At 33.2% G+C, this 17,833-nt stretch overlaps 1 protein-coding gene across 1 annotated transcript; it reads left to right on the top strand.

The window, feature by feature from the left end:
• Window positions 1-684: 684 nt before the first annotated feature.
• On the top strand, window positions 685-16,905 carry LOC132751587 (peroxisomal sarcosine oxidase-like). The gene is made up of 9 exons (XM_060741770.1): window positions 685-1,065; window positions 12,965-13,116; window positions 13,282-13,495; window positions 14,123-14,305; window positions 14,836-14,985; window positions 15,425-15,574; window positions 15,952-16,063; window positions 16,438-16,491; window positions 16,685-16,905. The coding sequence occupies exons 1-9, from the start codon at window positions 949-951 to the stop codon at window positions 16,804-16,806; spliced, it is 1,254 nt and encodes a 417-aa protein (XP_060597753.1). The 5' UTR covers window positions 685-948; the 3' UTR covers window positions 16,807-16,905.
• Window positions 16,906-17,833: the final 928 nt, after the last annotated feature.

Raw genomic sequence — 17,833 nt, 5'->3', positions numbered from 1 at the left:
CTGGGTATACATTGAAAGATAAAAAAATATGATCACATTGTCTTTCTGGTTACATAAGAACAAATTGTTTATATAGTGAGTTTACTTTTATATAGCATAAGATATGACAAGTTAAAAAAGGCCTGGTTGATGTTTATGGATATCTTAATGTATTTGATCAAAGGGACCCGGGGTGCACAGTGGTGGGATAGTATAAAAAAGTAATTCTAGAAAAAAAATACAGTTTATATATAATGTCTATATATTACATATAAACTATATATTTTTTCTAGAATTACTTTTTTACACAATCCCAACACTGTGCCGGGTCCCTATGTATTTGATAATGAAAATTGTTGAGAATCACAAATAACTATTGTTGTTGGTCACATGCGCGCATATGACTGTAATATATGGTTTACCGTTAATTATCCATCCTATGTCCAAATCACTGTTCGTACTAAGAGATGTCCTTTTTAATGGGATATACGGTAAGCACATAAACACATACACATATATAAGTGTCAGGTATATAATACCAGATCCTTCTAAAGATTGTTAATTCATAAATGAAATGAAACGTCGCCCTTATGGTATTGTTTACGGTGGCGGAGGTAAATAAACCTAAACACACACACACGCACGCGTGCACGCACGCACTCGGACAATGATAATACAAAGAGATTGGCTTTACAAACAATAATAAACGATACCGAAAGAAGTTTGTAAGATATAAGTGGAGGGAATACCTGAGATGATAGTTTCATAACATTTGCGGTCATGAAAATTTACAATAATTATCTGGTGGGATGCAAAGAAATGTCCTTCCTGTATGTTATGAAGTTTAATATCACGTGTACATACCACGTAACTTTGTATGTATATGCATGTTTAAAAACGACTTTATGTAAAGTGTTATCTATTTTATGCAATATTTTAAAATGTTTTAATCCTTTCGTGTCAAGTTGAATGATGGAGGGCGCGGATACAGTTTATGACGTCATAGTGGTAGGGGCCGGCGTTGAAGGATCTTCCACGGCTTATTATCTGGCAAAATGTGGCAGACGAACAATGCTTTTGGAACAGGTACACTTAGAATTATTGTTTCATAATTTTGAAATAAACATGTAGCTAAACACGAGTTTTATATGTAATTCAATCTTATTATAAGGATTAGTTTATTATTCAAAATGTAATAAAAAGTTTTGTACTTTTAATTATATTACACTAAGCAAACAAAATACTCATTGAGAATTAATCTATTTAAATTATATCCAAAATCAGTACTACATGTTTACTGTACTATTTTGTACTTGAATATGCATCAACCTTAGGATTATATGTTGTCTGCTTTATAAATTTATCTTTAGACTCTTGTCTGTGATATGCAGATTTCATAACCACTGACACCCTGTCGAAATTCCATTTTATTTATTTCCGCCTTTTTCTTTCGTTTAGGGATACGCATTATTTTACATGAGGACCATACGCCGCTTTTTATGGAATGGCACATCGTGTCACATGATAACCGCCGTATGTCGAGCGGATGTTTTTGTTCCTTTTTTAGGAATTCCGTTTTTTCTCTCTTTAATTTGACTCTAGTTATAAATTAAATTATTCTTAATGGAATGCGGACAACAGCAAGAACTAATCATCCCGGAGAAACGTTTGAAAAAATTATTCTATTATATTGTACCTCAGAACGAAAGTTTTACTAACGATTCGTACCAATTAGGTCCTTTTAAATAGTTGTTTAAAGTTTATGCTGATCAGTCAGTAATATATACAATGGTAGGATACTACGTCATCGCGCACCTGCTGAAAGCTCCCACTTGGACCATTTTTTCGTCGATTCGAAGGTAAAATACAATTTTCTTATAAGAAAACGTAAGAGTATTAAAAAATCATGTAGCGCACCAAAGAATGGCTATAGTACTTGAGATAATTGTAAAAAAAGTTTATAGATTTATTGCCTGGTTTAAGCCTGAAAACGGGATAAGTGTTTTTCTCTGAATGCTCCCACTCGGACTTTTCCCGAAACATATATGAAATAAGGTTGAAAACCTTCTTGAAATTTATTTTTAACGTACCGGAACATAAACCGAGTCATGTTTATCAATTTTTCTAGATTAGTTTCAAATATTTCTATTCAGAAATCAGTTTTTCTTAATTCTTTTTATAAAAATGGAAAATGCTCCCACTCGGACTCATCTTCAGAGATGCTCCCACTCGGACCTAAATATATACAAATTTTGAAAACACATTGCTGTGTTAAGAATTTATAATTTTTTCAAACTATCTGTATATTATTTATTCAAGTTCATATATTCATATTATCAGTTAGAATTCAATGAAAATACGATACTAATACTTAGATCACTAAATTTTGACACATTGTATCATAACAGTCTCGTAAATATGTCTTCTTAGAGGATCAGTTATCGGCCTAAGAATAAGGAAAAAAGGTTGTGTTTGAAACAATTCCTCGTTAAATAGAGTCGTTGAAATAAAAAACAAATTGATTATACATTTTAAAAATATATTAAATATAAATTATATATATAATATTTTGTTTTGCAGAAAGTATTTGTGTTTGTGACCAGTATGGGAAAAGGTATAAACCACATTGCGACGTAATAAAGCACATGGTAGGACATCTTGGCACGGCATAGCTGAAGCAAATATTTCAGATACCAACTGTGGATATTGTAACATTCATATTTTCTATTTGGATGGCTTACTAGCACACAAACTAAACAAGACCCGAAGGATGGTTTATATATTTTATTATATGTGTTGCATCCAAGTATACACTCATAAACTCCCAAACATCAAGTAAACATACACACAGTAACAATAACGATATTTGATATTAAAGGCGTGGCTTATTATATCTTGTAGACTTGCTTACTACATCCTCCTCTATCTTTAGTTTAGAACTCATCAATAAAATCAATAAACTTAAATCATCAAAACTTAAAATTTAAATGTGCAAACATATTGTAATAAGAAATATTTTTTCCGTATGAAATAAACTATATAGCAAGTCTATTGTTATAAACTCTTCTCCTTTTTCAGCAGAGTTCATTAACCAATGCGATTTACTCTAATCAGTGTACTAGGCATCTGTTTCAACGAAGTAATGTTAAATATAATGTAATTGTTAATTGTCATATCTTTTCTATTTTTCGGAATGTCACAAAATATCAAGCAAATTACATTATTATCACAACATTTGTTCAAACAACTAGCATTGTTATCAAAAGAATGATTTGTTTTTCCGTTCTACCACACAAAAACCAATTATAAGGTAATTTAATAAAAACCAAAAGTATTAATTTCACGAATAATAGAATGTTCTCACATACGTTATCATTTTTTCCTAAGATTAATAAATCCAGCAAGCGGATATAAATTATACACTGCTATGATAGCGAATATAATTAGGGCATTATTATGGCCCACACATTTGAGTCATTAACCCTAATAGCTGTAACGAGAAATGGTATCATAGATTAAACCATTTTCTTTTTTTTTCTTTTAATCTTCATAACGTCTCGGCGGTCGGCGTTTCCTCTGCGGCCTATTTCTAGGTAAAGATGTATTATCTGCAGGTTTCGTCTGCACCGGCTCTTGATCTCCATGAACATATCTAAATTTGGAAACGTCCCGTGTGATTTCTTTTCCTTTATGTTTGATTGTAAGCATAGATCCTTTCATAGCGATGATTATCCCGGGGGTAGGGTCAAAAGCTGTTTCAAACTTATTCCGTTGTTCCCGTTTTAATAACACACGATCTCCCAGTTTCAAATTATTTCGCTGAGCTCTACGTTTCTCATCAGCGTATATTTTGTTTTTCGTTTTTGAAAGACTGTCCCTGTCTCGAATATCTGTATCTTTGTTATCAAATGTCATCTTTGGTAATTTTGTCTTTAGTTTACGATTGAACATTAATTCACTAGGAGCTGTTTGTGTAGTTGTTTGTGGTGTGTTCCGAAAATTCATAAGATATCTACTTAACGCTCTTTTATAATCTTGTCTAGACGCTATCGCTGTTTTAATTGCTTTTTGCAGTGGCGCCATAAATCTCTCAACTATTCCATTTGCCTGTGGGTGCAATGGAGTGATTCGTTTATGTTTGAATCCCGAATTATCAGCAAATTCTCTGAATGCGCGACTTTGAAACGGAGGTCCATTGTCCGTTTTCACTACCTCTGGATATCCGAATATTGAAAATATCGCCTCTAATCGCGGTATGACTGTATCTGCGGCTGTCGATTTGATTCTTTCAACTACTGGAAATCTACTGTAGTCACATATAACAACTAGTAACATGTAACCGTCTGGAAAAGGACCACAAAAGTCACAACTGACTTCAGAAAACACATCTCGTGGTAGTGATGTTGATTTGATCGGGTCTGGAATAATTCTTGTTGATGCAGCTTGGCATACAATGCATGATCTACACATTTCTTCCACCATTCTATCCATATGTGGAAACCAGCAATACTCACGTAATAATCCTTTGCATTTTGATTGGCCTTGGTGACCTTCATGCGAAAGCATAACAGTTTGTTTTTGCAGACTTCCTGGTATGCAAAGTTTTGTACCCCGTAAAAGCACAAATCCATCTTCCGTATATGCAACTGCAAGTTCTTGATTTTTATTCAAATTCTCGTATAACCGAAAATTTTCATCTAATTTGCATTTTTGAGTTTCCCAGTCATTTTGTTCTAACGCATTTCTTACACAGCTTAATATACAGTCCGTTTCGGTAGCTTTTGCTACATCTGACAGCTTCAATGCATCTGGCAAAGCGTTATCAGTAATAAAGCTGATATACTGCTCGGCTACTGTATTTGTTTCGTGTCTTGCATGTGGATGCCTGGAAAGATAATCTGATATCATCATTTTACCTGGTCTATAAACTGTCTGAAAATCATACGTTGTCAACTTCAAACGCCAACGTTCTAATCTTGGTGATTGTATTGTCTTGATATTGTTGAAGATTGACTGAAGTGCAGCATGATCTGTTATCAGTTTAAATTTCTTGCCGAATAAATACAAATGGAAATGCTGAATCATGATGACAGCACTCAAAGCTTCTCTTTCTGTTTGAGAATATCGCGTCTGAACCGAATTGTATGCTTTGCTTCCATATGATACTATTTTGCCGTTTTGAATAAGTATTCCTGAGCATCCAACTGGACTTCCGTCGACCCAGAGTTCAGTTTCCTTTCTAGGATCGAAATATGTCATGACCTTATCACTAATTAAGGTATCTTTTAATGATGTGAACGATTTTTCTTGGTCGGCAGTCCATTCAAATTTTACACCTTTATGTGTAAGTCGTCTTAATGGTTCTGTTAAGCTTGAATAGCCATCTATGAACTTAGACAAATAGTTCGTGAGACCCAGAAATGAACGGATTTCGGATATTGATTTTGGTCTGTCCATATTTTTCACTGCATTTACTTTGTCAGGATCGGGTGAAATTCCGGATTCGGAAAATACGTATACGTATCCGTAGAACTAGATTATAGATTGTCTGAATGAACATTTTTGGCTGTTCAGTGTGAGGTTTCGATCTTGGAGACGTTGAAGAAAAGCTCAAAGATTGGCATCGTGTTCCTCATGTGTCTTACCAAAACATACGATGTTGTTGGCAATATTCAATATGCCTTTTAGACATTGAAGTGCTTGACGAAGCTCGTTTTGGAAAATTATCGGTGCTGCGGACACCCTGAAATTTAGACGTTTATACCGAAAAAGTCCAATATGTGTCTGAAACGTTGTCATTACATGTAATGCTTCATCTAATTCAATTTGATGGAAAGCTTTGTACAGATCTAGACGTGAAAATACAGTTGCGCCGTTTAACGTCAAGATGATATCATCTACCGTCGGGCAAACATTTTTCTCTGTTTTGATTGCGGTGTTAGCTTTTCTCATATCTACGCACACTCTCACTTCATGCGGAGCATTAGGTTTCGGAGCCGCTACTAAGTTCGAAACCCATGGTGTCGGTAAACCTATAACCTTTTCAATAACATCCATTTCCTCTAAACTTTTCAGTTCCTTTTCGACTTGCGAACGTACATGAAATGGAACTCTCCTAGGCGGTTGAGCGACAGGTACAACACTCTCATCAATATGAAACTTAACTTTTCTGTCTTTCAGACATCCTAAGCCTGTGAAAACTTGAGAATATTCTTCAAGAAGTCCTGAATATGCGTCTTTGCTTTGAACTGATTTTTGAACTAATTGTATTTGCGGTAAAATCCCAAGCTCTACCGATAATTCATAACTGATCAATGATTCTTTGTTGCCTTTAACGATATGGAAATCTTTTGTCATAAATTTTGAGTCCGACTCCACAAGCAGGGAACATTTGCCTATGAATGGAAGTGGAGATTTCTGCCCGAATGCGAATGCTTTTGTTTTCGTTTTCTTGATTTCTGGACGAATTTTCATTTTCTCGAGGTCGATTTCGCTAATAATATTTAACGATGAACCGCTATCTATCAACACATAAACATCTACTCCATTTAATTTAATGCATTTCTTTGGCACTTTTTTTCCATCTGATATTTTAAATCCAAATAAAACATCGCACTCATTTGAACTAACACTCGACGTGCTTGCCTCTGATAAAACTTGTGAATCCGACTGTTCATCATCGATTAACTTCACCTTGTTTTGACGTTTTCTGCAGACCGATATAAAATGATTCTTCTTATGACAGTAATTACATTCCGCTCCGATAGCAGGACAACGTGACATATGGGGATACCTTCCTCCACAATTTCGGCATTTTTTATTTCGTTCTGGAGGGTAGTTTCGCCTTCCCGACGACAAACTTGCTTCTGGGATAGTTTGATATGAACGTTGCTGATAACGTTTAGGTGCGAATCCCTTTGATTGACGGCTAAATCGAGGATTGCTTTTTACCCGCACTACTTGCTGACTACTTGTATCCTTTGACATATTTGCTGCTTGAGTTTTTGATATTTCCATGGTTCTCATTTTTGTAAGTAAGTCATTAAGTGATCTATCCGGATCTTGTAAACACTGCATTCTCATGTTTTGTGAAATAACACCCTGTATGATCTGGCTTTTAATTTCTGAGTCAATGTCCGAAAATTCACAATTCTTAGCTTTCTGGCGTAATCTTGTTGTAAACTGGTCGATAGATTCCCCATGCAGTTGCTTCATATTACGAAATTCGAATATTTCAAATTGTGTGTTTTTTCTTGGCTTAAAGTATGCTGTTAATCCAATTTTCGTTTCTTCGTAGTTTTCATTGTCTTCTCTTAAATTCAATGTATCATAGATATCGTAAACATCATCTCCTGCATAATGAAGTAACAGTGCTTTTTTTCGTTTTCTAGTGTTTATACCCAGTCCAACAAATAAGTTTTCTAATTTATCCAAATACTTTTCCCATCGTACTCCCAGAGAATTTTCATCAGCAAAAACATCGAATTTCGGAAAAGCAGGTAAATTATCCATTTTCAAATTTCAAATCTGTTTTTTTTTTTCACAGAGTCAGTTTAAATTAATCCGCAGTTTGTTTTTTTTTTTTTTTTTTAGTATCCGATCCTCGTCGCCAATGTAACATTCATATTTTCTATTTGGATGGCTTACTAGCACACAAACTAAACAAGACCCGAAGGATGGTTTATATATTTTATTATATGTGTTGCATCCAAGTATACACTCATAAACTCCCAAACATCAAGTAAACATACACACAGTAACAATAACGATATTTGATATTAAAGGCGTGGCTTATTATATCTTGTAGACTTGCTTACTACAGATATATCTCAGTAAGGAGGAATACTCTAGAAAACAAAGAATTGTAGCTCTTTGAAGTAATTGTCTTTTGTTCAGTTTTTGCGTTAATCATTGGACAATGTGTCATAAAGGATCAATTCATCTGAGACTTCACTGCAGGATAGATGTACCACAAACAAGAATAACAACTCTCCAGTTTTGGAGTTATTGCCCTTTGTATTCACTATTATTAGTTTGCAAGGACCATACCTCCAAAGGTATTTGAGATATAGACTTGAAACTTTATATTAAACAAAACTTCCGTATGCTGTTTTTAATTAAAGAAAACAACACTGGGACAGTGCAGATAAAAGTGAAAAGCAGAGCATAAGGCACAGAAGTGTTCACTTAATGCTTCTTTGTTGTTGTTTTTTTCTTTGTTTTTTTTCAGGAGTGTTATTTTTGTCATGATTTATTATTTCTAGACTATAACTTTTCATTAATTTTCACGAGTGGCATTACTTGGATTTTTACATGTATGTAAGGGTTACATCCCCTATGAAATGTATTTCCTCCTTTTCGGCGGGGGATTTTACTGTCTTTGATTCCCCATTGTATGATTGTTATTATTTTAACGTCATTTAAATATCCTGAAATCAATTTTGGTTTTATACAATAAATATAATGCTCAAATGAAGATTTATCAATATTGTATGTTCCAAAAAGCATTATTTGTAAAGATGATACCGAACTTATATTTCATAAAGGGAGGAAATTAGAAATATATTTTCTTTTAAGTGTAAGTTGAATTCTTAAATAAGAAATGAATGCATACATGTATATTTCAATGATTACATATAATGTGGACAAGCATTTGCAGTACGTATTTCACATATTCCTTAATGTTTGAAAATTGTTTTAGTAGCATATTTATATACATATATATAAAATTTCCATTGTAGTTACAAAGATATGGTAAAGACTGTGATAAAGAAATAACTGTGATCTTTGTTTTCTCATTTATTTAACTTTGTTATTTTCGGTAAAAATACGTACATATGATAACTTTCATATTTAAAAATGTCAAAGTTGTCAATAACTGTGATGCATGCTTTATATGCCATGGTATGGCAGTACATTGACTTATTAACTAGTTCATGACAAAAATGATTCACATGTTGTTCTTTAATAAACTATTCAAATCAACCGATAGATATTGACTTCTTTATGTTCATAAACGTACTATTATAATGCTATAAAATCTAAATCACAAGTTTAACAAACACGCAAATCATTGGGTTTTAAATTATTAACAAGATCAGCAATTATTGAATAAATGCAGGCCTCTAATATGTGTACGAGTACAACAGAATCTTAATCCAGTATGGTACTAAACAATGTATAATAATTTCTTTATAAAACACCACCATTGTTTTAACATCTCAAAAGAAACTTTATTCTTGAGATCCAAACTGTCCATTTAAAGTCTTATAGTCCTATCTTTGTTGTTGGCAATAATTTTGAATCATCCCTTCGAATCCAACACAAGCCAAGTGCACCTTTTTGTAAAGTGATCCTGTCAGTTGAAACTTTGCCATGGCACCGGGTCCTACCCAACGACGTAAGAAGAGATCTGTGTAAAAAGAAGGTAAAAGTTAATGTCGCCAAACACAGTAAATATTGACAAAATGATTTAAAAATTGTAAGAATAATCCATAAAAGCTTGGCACATCAATGTGCTTTCAAAATGTATGTATTTGGGTCCGAGTGGGAGCATTTTCCATTTCGATAAAAAAAACTTTAAAAGACTGACTTTGGAATAGAAATATTTGAAACTAATATAGAAAAATGTGTAAACATGACTCGGTTTATATTCTGGTACATTGAAAATAATTTTCAAGAAGGTTTTCAACCTTATTTCATATATGTTTCGGGAAAAGTCCGAGTGGGAGCATTCAGAGAAAAACACTTATCCCGTTTTCAGGCTTAAACCAGGCAATAAATCTATAAACTTTTTTTACAATTATCTCAAGTACTATAGCCATTCTTTGGTGCACTACATGATTTTTTAATACTCTTACGTTTTCTTATAATAAAATTGAATTTTACCTTCGAATCGACAAAAAAATGGTCCAAGTGGGAGCATTCAGCAGGTGCGCGATGACGTAGTATCCTACCATTGATATATAGGCTAGGCATTTTAGCCAAAAATAAGACCCAACCTCAAACAAATTCCTTCAGAAAAGATATTTGCATATTTGTTATCTACTATATATGTGTTGCTACAGGAAAAGTCCTCAAAAAAATTCGAAGTATAAAATGCTAAAAATGTCATGTTTTGAAATCATGTGTTTTCAATTAGAAAAATCTGTGAAATTAAATAACCCAGATATTCTACGCAAATATGGTCATTAACAAAGTAACACAATAATACACAAACATGCTTTATTTAATCCAAAACACTTCAACCAATGTTGATTACATTCTAAAAGTCGCAACACTGCATAATCTATACATCATCATTTAGACTGGTATAAAACATTACCCCACCCACTAATGATAAAATATTTTTTTTACTTTAAGTAAGATTCCATTAAATATTCTTACAAGTTAGCTGTACCAAGAATAAAGTTGTATGAATCTATCTAAATTCATATTATAATTCAAAATTGCAATACATTTTACACGAATAATTATTATTTATATACATTGTATTTGCATTTCTGTTCTGAAAATCAATCCTTCAAGTAAATATCTCCTCAATGCTAAATTTCACTTACTTTACCATGGAAGTTTTGTAAAAAAAAATTATTATAAAAAGACATTTTACAATAAAAGTAATCTTCTGAATGTTAAGACACTGAAAAACACAATGTTATTTCATCATTTTTGTCACCGAGGCCCGACTATCCATATAGTCTGACAACGCTACACATGTATATATACATATTGCCCTGCCCTTGCTGAAATTATATCTCCACTTTTTCGGCCGGTGCTGTTGAAACCTTTAGCCTATACCCTTTTCACAGAGACACATTGTTTCGCATCTGTAAAATTGTTACAACATAATATGATAAATAAAAATGCGAACTTTGCATTCTGCTTTTAAAATAAAACAATTGTATGTCAAACTGAAAATGTAGGTACTATGAAAAGCAAGATAGGATTGTGCTTTTAGATTTATATTTTTATATTGAATTATCTACAAATAATTCATACATTAATGAGGCACGTTTAGCTTCAGCAAAAACGTGCCTCAGCTTTCTTCTTTAGAAAATATGTTTCATGTTATATTGTTATAACAAATTAAAAAAATTTAAAGCGTGAAAATCGGCTGAAAGAAGCGCTGACTGTGAAACATCATAATGCGCCATATAAGTAGGAAATACTGAATAAAAAGGCACCTATACGAGGGCTGTCCGGAAAGTTCGTAGACAAGGCTATAAAATTATTATAAGCAGTCATATCAATATGATGATTGAATATTTTGCTAAACTATTTATATGCTACAGTACATATTTTTAAATTAAAAAACATAATAAAAGTAATATTCGCAAAGCGACAATCACCATGGCAACATGATCAACAAATCACGGAGCACTTTGATTTCATGACGATAGCTACTTGAATAATAAGTTGCTAAAAGATGTATTTTCTACGCAAACTCTCGTTTTAATTTTGCGACATCAAATGATACAATTGCATGATATTTTGTGAAAATTATGACGTCATACGTAAATAAACAGCTTGTTAAGGACGGTTTTAGGCAATGAAGGTGCGTAAATTTTGTGTTGCAAAATGACGTCAAATTCAAGGACGGAGCAAAGTTATGTTATTTAACTTCATAGCAACTCTAATATGGGACCAACTGAGATTTTAGCCGTTACTTTAAAAACAAATTCAGCCATAAATTGTTCAAGACAACTTGTGTTTAAATGTCAAACAAGATTAAGAAGCGGTAATGACAGAATTAGGTAAAAGAGCGCTCCAGACGACCATAAGTAGCATGGCCAAAATATCGTAGATTGCGTTATAAAATTCTTTGGAAAAGACAGACATCTCACACACACTGTATGGGAACCAGTGACATCTTTGTTTTTAAATTAATTTTCGTACAGATAACTAAATTAGAAGTTTTGGTTGAGTGTTTAAGGTCACTGACTTCAAAACACTTGCTTCTTACGGTGTTAACGATGTAGGAATCTGGATGTAGGTTCGAGTCCTGCCTGGTTTTTGGAATCTATTATCTGACATAGCTATCCCAAACTAACTTATAGAATATTGGTGGTTCTATGCGATAAAAATAATACCTATGTCACACTTTTTCCTTCACCAGTAAAGCTTGAAAGTTATTATATGACCTGTAAAGTGTTGATGTGACATAAAAACAAGCAAACAAATCTCTGATCTTAGTAATTCCGAGAATGAAAACTGAATTCCCTTTAGAAAAGTTATATATGCAGTAGCACACAAAATTGAATCTGGTACACCAACTGTGTATTAAAATTATAGAGAGTTTTTCTTTGATTTACCTGTTAATCGCTTTTCAAAAATGCTAGATCTTTTCAAACATAACCAATTTAGCCTCTCCTAACTTGGAAATATGGAAAATTCTTGCCACATCCAATCAACGGATTGATTTATGTTCGCCAAAATATAAAAGGCTGGACTCTCACTAAATATTGTCTTCTGCAATCAACCATCCCATACTATGTTTAGCCCTTCCTCTGAAAATAAGATATATAAAGTCAATAAAACATTATCAAAAAGAGATTAAAAAGAAATAGTATTGAAATGATAAAATAGGGAAACGCCTGAAAAAATGTTGGTATGAGCAAACTCTTTTGTATGTGCATTTATTATAATCATGCTGTAAAACAATGATGTAAATTTGTGTTGATATATCAATTTCTGTTGTATTAACAAACCTGAAAGACACCCAATTGTTTTGTTTTCATTCATTCAATAAGATATATCTACGTAAAAAGCCATTTTTCTCTCGCATCCCATTACTCCTTGTGTAGAAGTCGACCAATTCATTAATGTTACTATTATAATATGTAAATGTAAATAAAGTTTTGATATCCACAAAATATCTTCGTTGGTGAAACATGTTACTAGTCTTACAATGACGTGTCCACAACACACATAAATATTTATCAAACTATCAACACACATGTATATAATAATATAATTATATATTCAGTTTCCCTTGCCCCATAGCCGTGGCAGTTCGCACGGACAGTCCCGTATTACACGGAAAGCATACGGCGCCAAGGATTTCTACACGCAGATGATGAGTGAGGCATTTTCTATGATTGATGAGTTACAAAATGAATGTGGAGAACAGCTCTTTATGTAAGATATTGTCTGTTTCTATTCATCTTGCTGAAATAGCTGATGGTTTTGAAAATAATATTTTAAATTAACAAATAATTTTAAAAATGTCAATAATTTCGATTTCGGATAATTTCCGTGAAAATAAATAAAATTGATAATCGTTTGAAATACACTTTATTTCAGCAACTGTGGCTGTTTAGTTATTGGTCCAAAAGATGATCATTTTCTGTCCGAGACAAAGAACTGTATGAAACGATATGGTATTCAACACGATCAACTTAGTATTGACGAACAACGCAAAAGGTATCCGATGATGACATTTCCGGACAATTATGAGTTTGTTCTCGACATGTCAGGAGGGTTTCTTAAGTCTGACAAAATTTTACAGGGTTTTCAGGTACATTTTTGTTGTTGCAAATCATAATACAACATCGTAACTTTTGCATTAATGTTATCGTGATACCACTTAAAGCCCAGCAATTATAATAAGTATCTAACATGCTCGAAAACAATTATTTAAATATTATAAAACTCATGTTGGCCCTTTCTTAAGGAGGCAAAATTAATTAATTTTTGTCTGAGGAATACTGTGCCTTTAACGATGGCAGTGCATTTATTAACCTCATTATGGTCACACACCGTACCTTCCGTCCCTATAATATTTTAGTCCCGCTTTCCTAATTATATATAATAATGTATAGATATGCGTATTATACGGTTTGAAAAGTTTAACATGCACAAAACAACTTATGTCCTTCAACAAGTTCATGGAAGTTTTTCTAATCTATTTCCCGTTCAGAATGGCAACCATTCACAGCAATTGTCTCTTTTTAATATAACAAAGTTTAATACTCAGAGACTGTCGTCATATAAATAATGTTTTCTCTAATTTGACGCCTTTCTAAGAAACTAATTAAAAACCTCGTCTGTAAAACCTTTATTTAAAAGCATAAAACTCTTTAAAATACAAAATGTAGTGTCTAAAATGTATTTGTGTTAAAGATATGTATAAAATCGCATTTAGAGTCAATTTGTTCGGTATGGAGGGGTTTTACATGATGGGGAACCACTGGTGGATCTTAAGCCGGGTACCATAGTGACTGTGCAGACGACAAAAGCAGCCTACCAGGCTCGAAGCGTTGTGTTGACAATGGGTCCATGGGCTGGTAAATTTCTCCCTCGTATTGGGCTTAACGTACCATTGCAGGTGGGTAATATACGGTACATTTTAGTTTTTGTATTTGGAACATTAACATAATATGCTGTACATTTTCTGTAGAGACTCAATATTTAAATCTTTATGTAATAGTAAAAGATTACAAAAGCTAGCTACCTCCTGGAATAGACCCCTATGTTGATCATTGTCGATATTTTATACAGATCAGATACAGAATGAGCCTGCTACTATACTAATATGTATATCATACTTCAAGTTTAGCCCCTTGGGTTCAATAAAAACGTATTACGAATGTCGTATTATTAGACACGTTCGTTATTACACGCAGATTTCAAAAACGGTAATTTATTGTTTATTACATTTTTTTTCTTTCACCGGAACTATATTTACATTGTTGAAACCCTGTGAGATTTTATCAAGTTTTACGGATTTAATTTAATATCAAAATATGACACCGATAACATATTTAAATGTGCGACTTGCAGTATTTCATTTTGTTACCTAGGCATGCAACATTGTCGCCGCCGGAGGGTTCATCAGTATTATGTCTTATTTTACAGCCGCAGAAAATTACAGTATGTTACTGGAAGGACAAACATGGCAGAAATGACTTCAACATTGATAATTTCCCGACGTTCACAATGAACGGTGCTGCCGGTAAACACCATATTTACGGTCTCCCAGGAAATGAATATCCAGGACTGGTCAAAGTTAGTTATGACATATGTTCGTTAGATGTATTTGACAAGAGAAGTTATTTTTCTAATTTTATTTTTTGCTCGATATAAAATAAGCATAGACATGGAGAATTCCATAAGCTCTCAGTTTAACATTTGCATTTAATCTGTAATGCCATGTGTTGACTTTCAAGCTATACTGAAGTAACCTCGGATATCCCTACGTACGTAGCATTATTGCACGGTCACCCGAGTAGAACCATTAACCATCGGCTCCGTCATTTCCGCAGCACTGAAACAGCGATGATTTGTACGTTAATAGCGATGTATCAAAACAGATGAGAACATTAGTTCTACTAAATGTTATACTAATAGATGGAGAAAATAGCTTAATTAAATGTATACATTGAGAGGGAATTATAAGTTGCTACGGTGAAATATGGCGGAATATTCTTTTCACTCATGTTTCCAGATATGTCTTCATACGGGTCCAAATATTGATCCGGATAACAGGGACGGCGTGGACAATGCCTGGGTTTTAGACGTTATGAAGTTAGTTATTGCCTCTCATTTTCCATCTCTGGAAAGAGAGCCAAGTATTGTAGAATCCTGCATTTATACGGTAATTTTTATAGTTTTAAGATAGCGTTAATTCTTGAAGAATAAACACATAACAACACTTTTCACCAATTACAAGGCACATAAAACAACTATCACCATGCAACAGCAAAAAAATACGACTTTTCAATTTAACAAAGGCTTGTTGGCCCTTTAAGACACGTGTTATTATGTTTTATTTCTCAATAAAGTTTTATTCTTTGATGCCCTGTTGTATTTATTTTTCAAATATTACTCCTATGTCATATAGATGAGCCATCTTTTGCATTTCTGGCAATTAGTACAATTATACTTAAGTAGTATTTTGAATGGATATCAAAATACCACTTCGTTTACATATTGCTACTTATATTCTTTCACATTTGGCACTATTTTCTGCAGGTGATAAGTATCTCACATGTTCTTAATCTATTATTACAATATTATAAAACACATATATGCCCTTTCTACAAAATGGTCAGGCTTGGCAGGGAGATCAAAAGGAAACCAAGTGGTTAGGTGATTGATCGATCCTTGTAAATAATACCAAAATAACTTCCCAACTAGGGAGATAATTACATCGGACATACTTTAATATTGATCGTTTAAAAAAAGATACTTTGTCGTAGTTAAATGTGATTTAACTAGTTTAAAATTATTTTAACGCTAAAGTTATTTTCCAGTGTTTTTAAGCTTTGTTGTAATGCACACGAATTAGTTTGAGCAATACCGAAAAACCCGATGCCAATGTGAAAACAAACGGCTTATAGATCGGATTAAGTCGCGGTGTTATTAAAGTTTGTTTGCAAACGGAATCACTTTTCTGTTTTAGAAAAACATTAACGCCCGAAAACAAATGCTATTTTAATTAACATGATTTTGTGCTAGACGCCGATTCACCACAAAGTGGAAAAAACATAGTTATAGGAGCTGGATTTTCTGGTATGCATTCTTTAAGAAACAAAAAACAACCTTAAATCTAGCATTCACCCAAAATACAAATTGTAATTTTAATTAACAATAAAAGAAACAACTACGTCTATTATTCATAAAGCATCAACAGATTTTGTCTTCTCTTAGGAGTTATTGAGCCACGTAGAAAATTTTGTGCAAAATATGTTTATATTTGTTTCAGGTCACGGGTTCAAGTTGTCGCCTGTTGTTGGCAAGGTGCTGGCACAGTTAGCAACAGGACAGGATCCTTCATACGACCTATCACATTTCAAGATCGGCAGATTCTTTCAAACTAAACTGTAAACATTTGTGCAGTAACCTACCTACACATATCCGTGTACTGTGCGTATAATTTACCGAGTTATATCAGTATAAAACTTGATTTGAGTGAGTGAAAGGAGTTAAAATGCTTTTCAACTTTGGGTAATTTCAAATTAAAATAATTATTCAGCGGATGATCTAAAACAATTTGACAGAAGTTATTGGACTAGACATACATGAAATGGAACACCAATCTCTAAAAATTATTTCCCATCCCGTCCTGTCAAAATATATCAGTGAAGCCTCTTCAATTTTTCAGCAAGGGCAGCTGTCAAAATAGATACAATTGATGCATACGTTGCAATTTCAACAGTGCCTTGATGGAAAACAATAAAATTCAAATAATTTCATGTTGGTTTCCATAGATCTGATGCAGTCTGCTTATAAACAGATAGCTTGTTCAAAAAGTTTCCATAGCTGATTACATCTACTTACAAGTATTATCTGTATAAATATATCAGAGGGCAAAATGGACACGAGTCATTTATCAATAGAACATATATACGTTGTATCTTATTACACAATTTCTTTTGCCCAGTGGTTAAAGTCGCCGACTTCATATCACTTGCCTCTCACCACCATGGATTCTTTCACATGAAGTTATCCAACAAGCTTATGGAAAGCCCAAGTCGGCAATTCTGCTAAGGTAGCCGATTGTGTCTGAAATAATGCACCGAGGTTTTCCTCCACCAGGAAAGTTGGTCAGTCAGAGTTTGGTTGACTTTTAAAACAAAACAAACTAAAAGTTCTTAAAATATGAGATGATATCCGTTGATCAGTGGCAGTGGTTTGTTCTGCCAATGTCCCCTACTAACAATAACACTAATTAGTTAAGAAAACATACTCTACAAGTTAGAACTTTCTCTCTCAAATTTAGACATAATGTTAACATAACAAAATTCCAAAGGAATGCCTGGACTAATTACTATGTTTGAAACAATCTTTGATGTATTTTTGAGATGGTGTTGGTAAGTTCAAGATTTATGGACGAGATATTTTAACAACCATT

Source organism: Ruditapes philippinarum, unplaced genomic scaffold (genome assembly GCF_026571515.1).
Source record: "Ruditapes philippinarum isolate M1 unplaced genomic scaffold, ASM2657151v2 ctg4242_1_1_1_1, whole genome shotgun sequence".
Taxonomy (NCBI): domain Eukaryota; kingdom Metazoa; phylum Mollusca; class Bivalvia; order Venerida; family Veneridae; genus Ruditapes; species Ruditapes philippinarum.
The sequence above is the reverse complement of the archived record's forward strand: the minus strand, read 5'-3'. Positions and strand labels throughout refer to the sequence as shown.

Bases quoted from the DNA above. Each gene is read 5' to 3' on its own strand.
- LOC132751587 (XM_060741770.1), top strand. From the start codon at position 949: ATGATGGAGGGCGCGGATACAGTTTATGACGTCATAGTGGTAGGGGCC. The intron at 14,986-15,424 runs GTTAGTTATGAC...TCATGTTTCCAG, and splicing joins AATATCCAGGACTGGTCAAA to ATATGTCTTCATACGGGTCC. The intron at 16,492-16,684 runs GTATGCATTCTT...TATTTGTTTCAG, and splicing joins TATAGGAGCTGGATTTTCTG to GTCACGGGTTCAAGTTGTCG.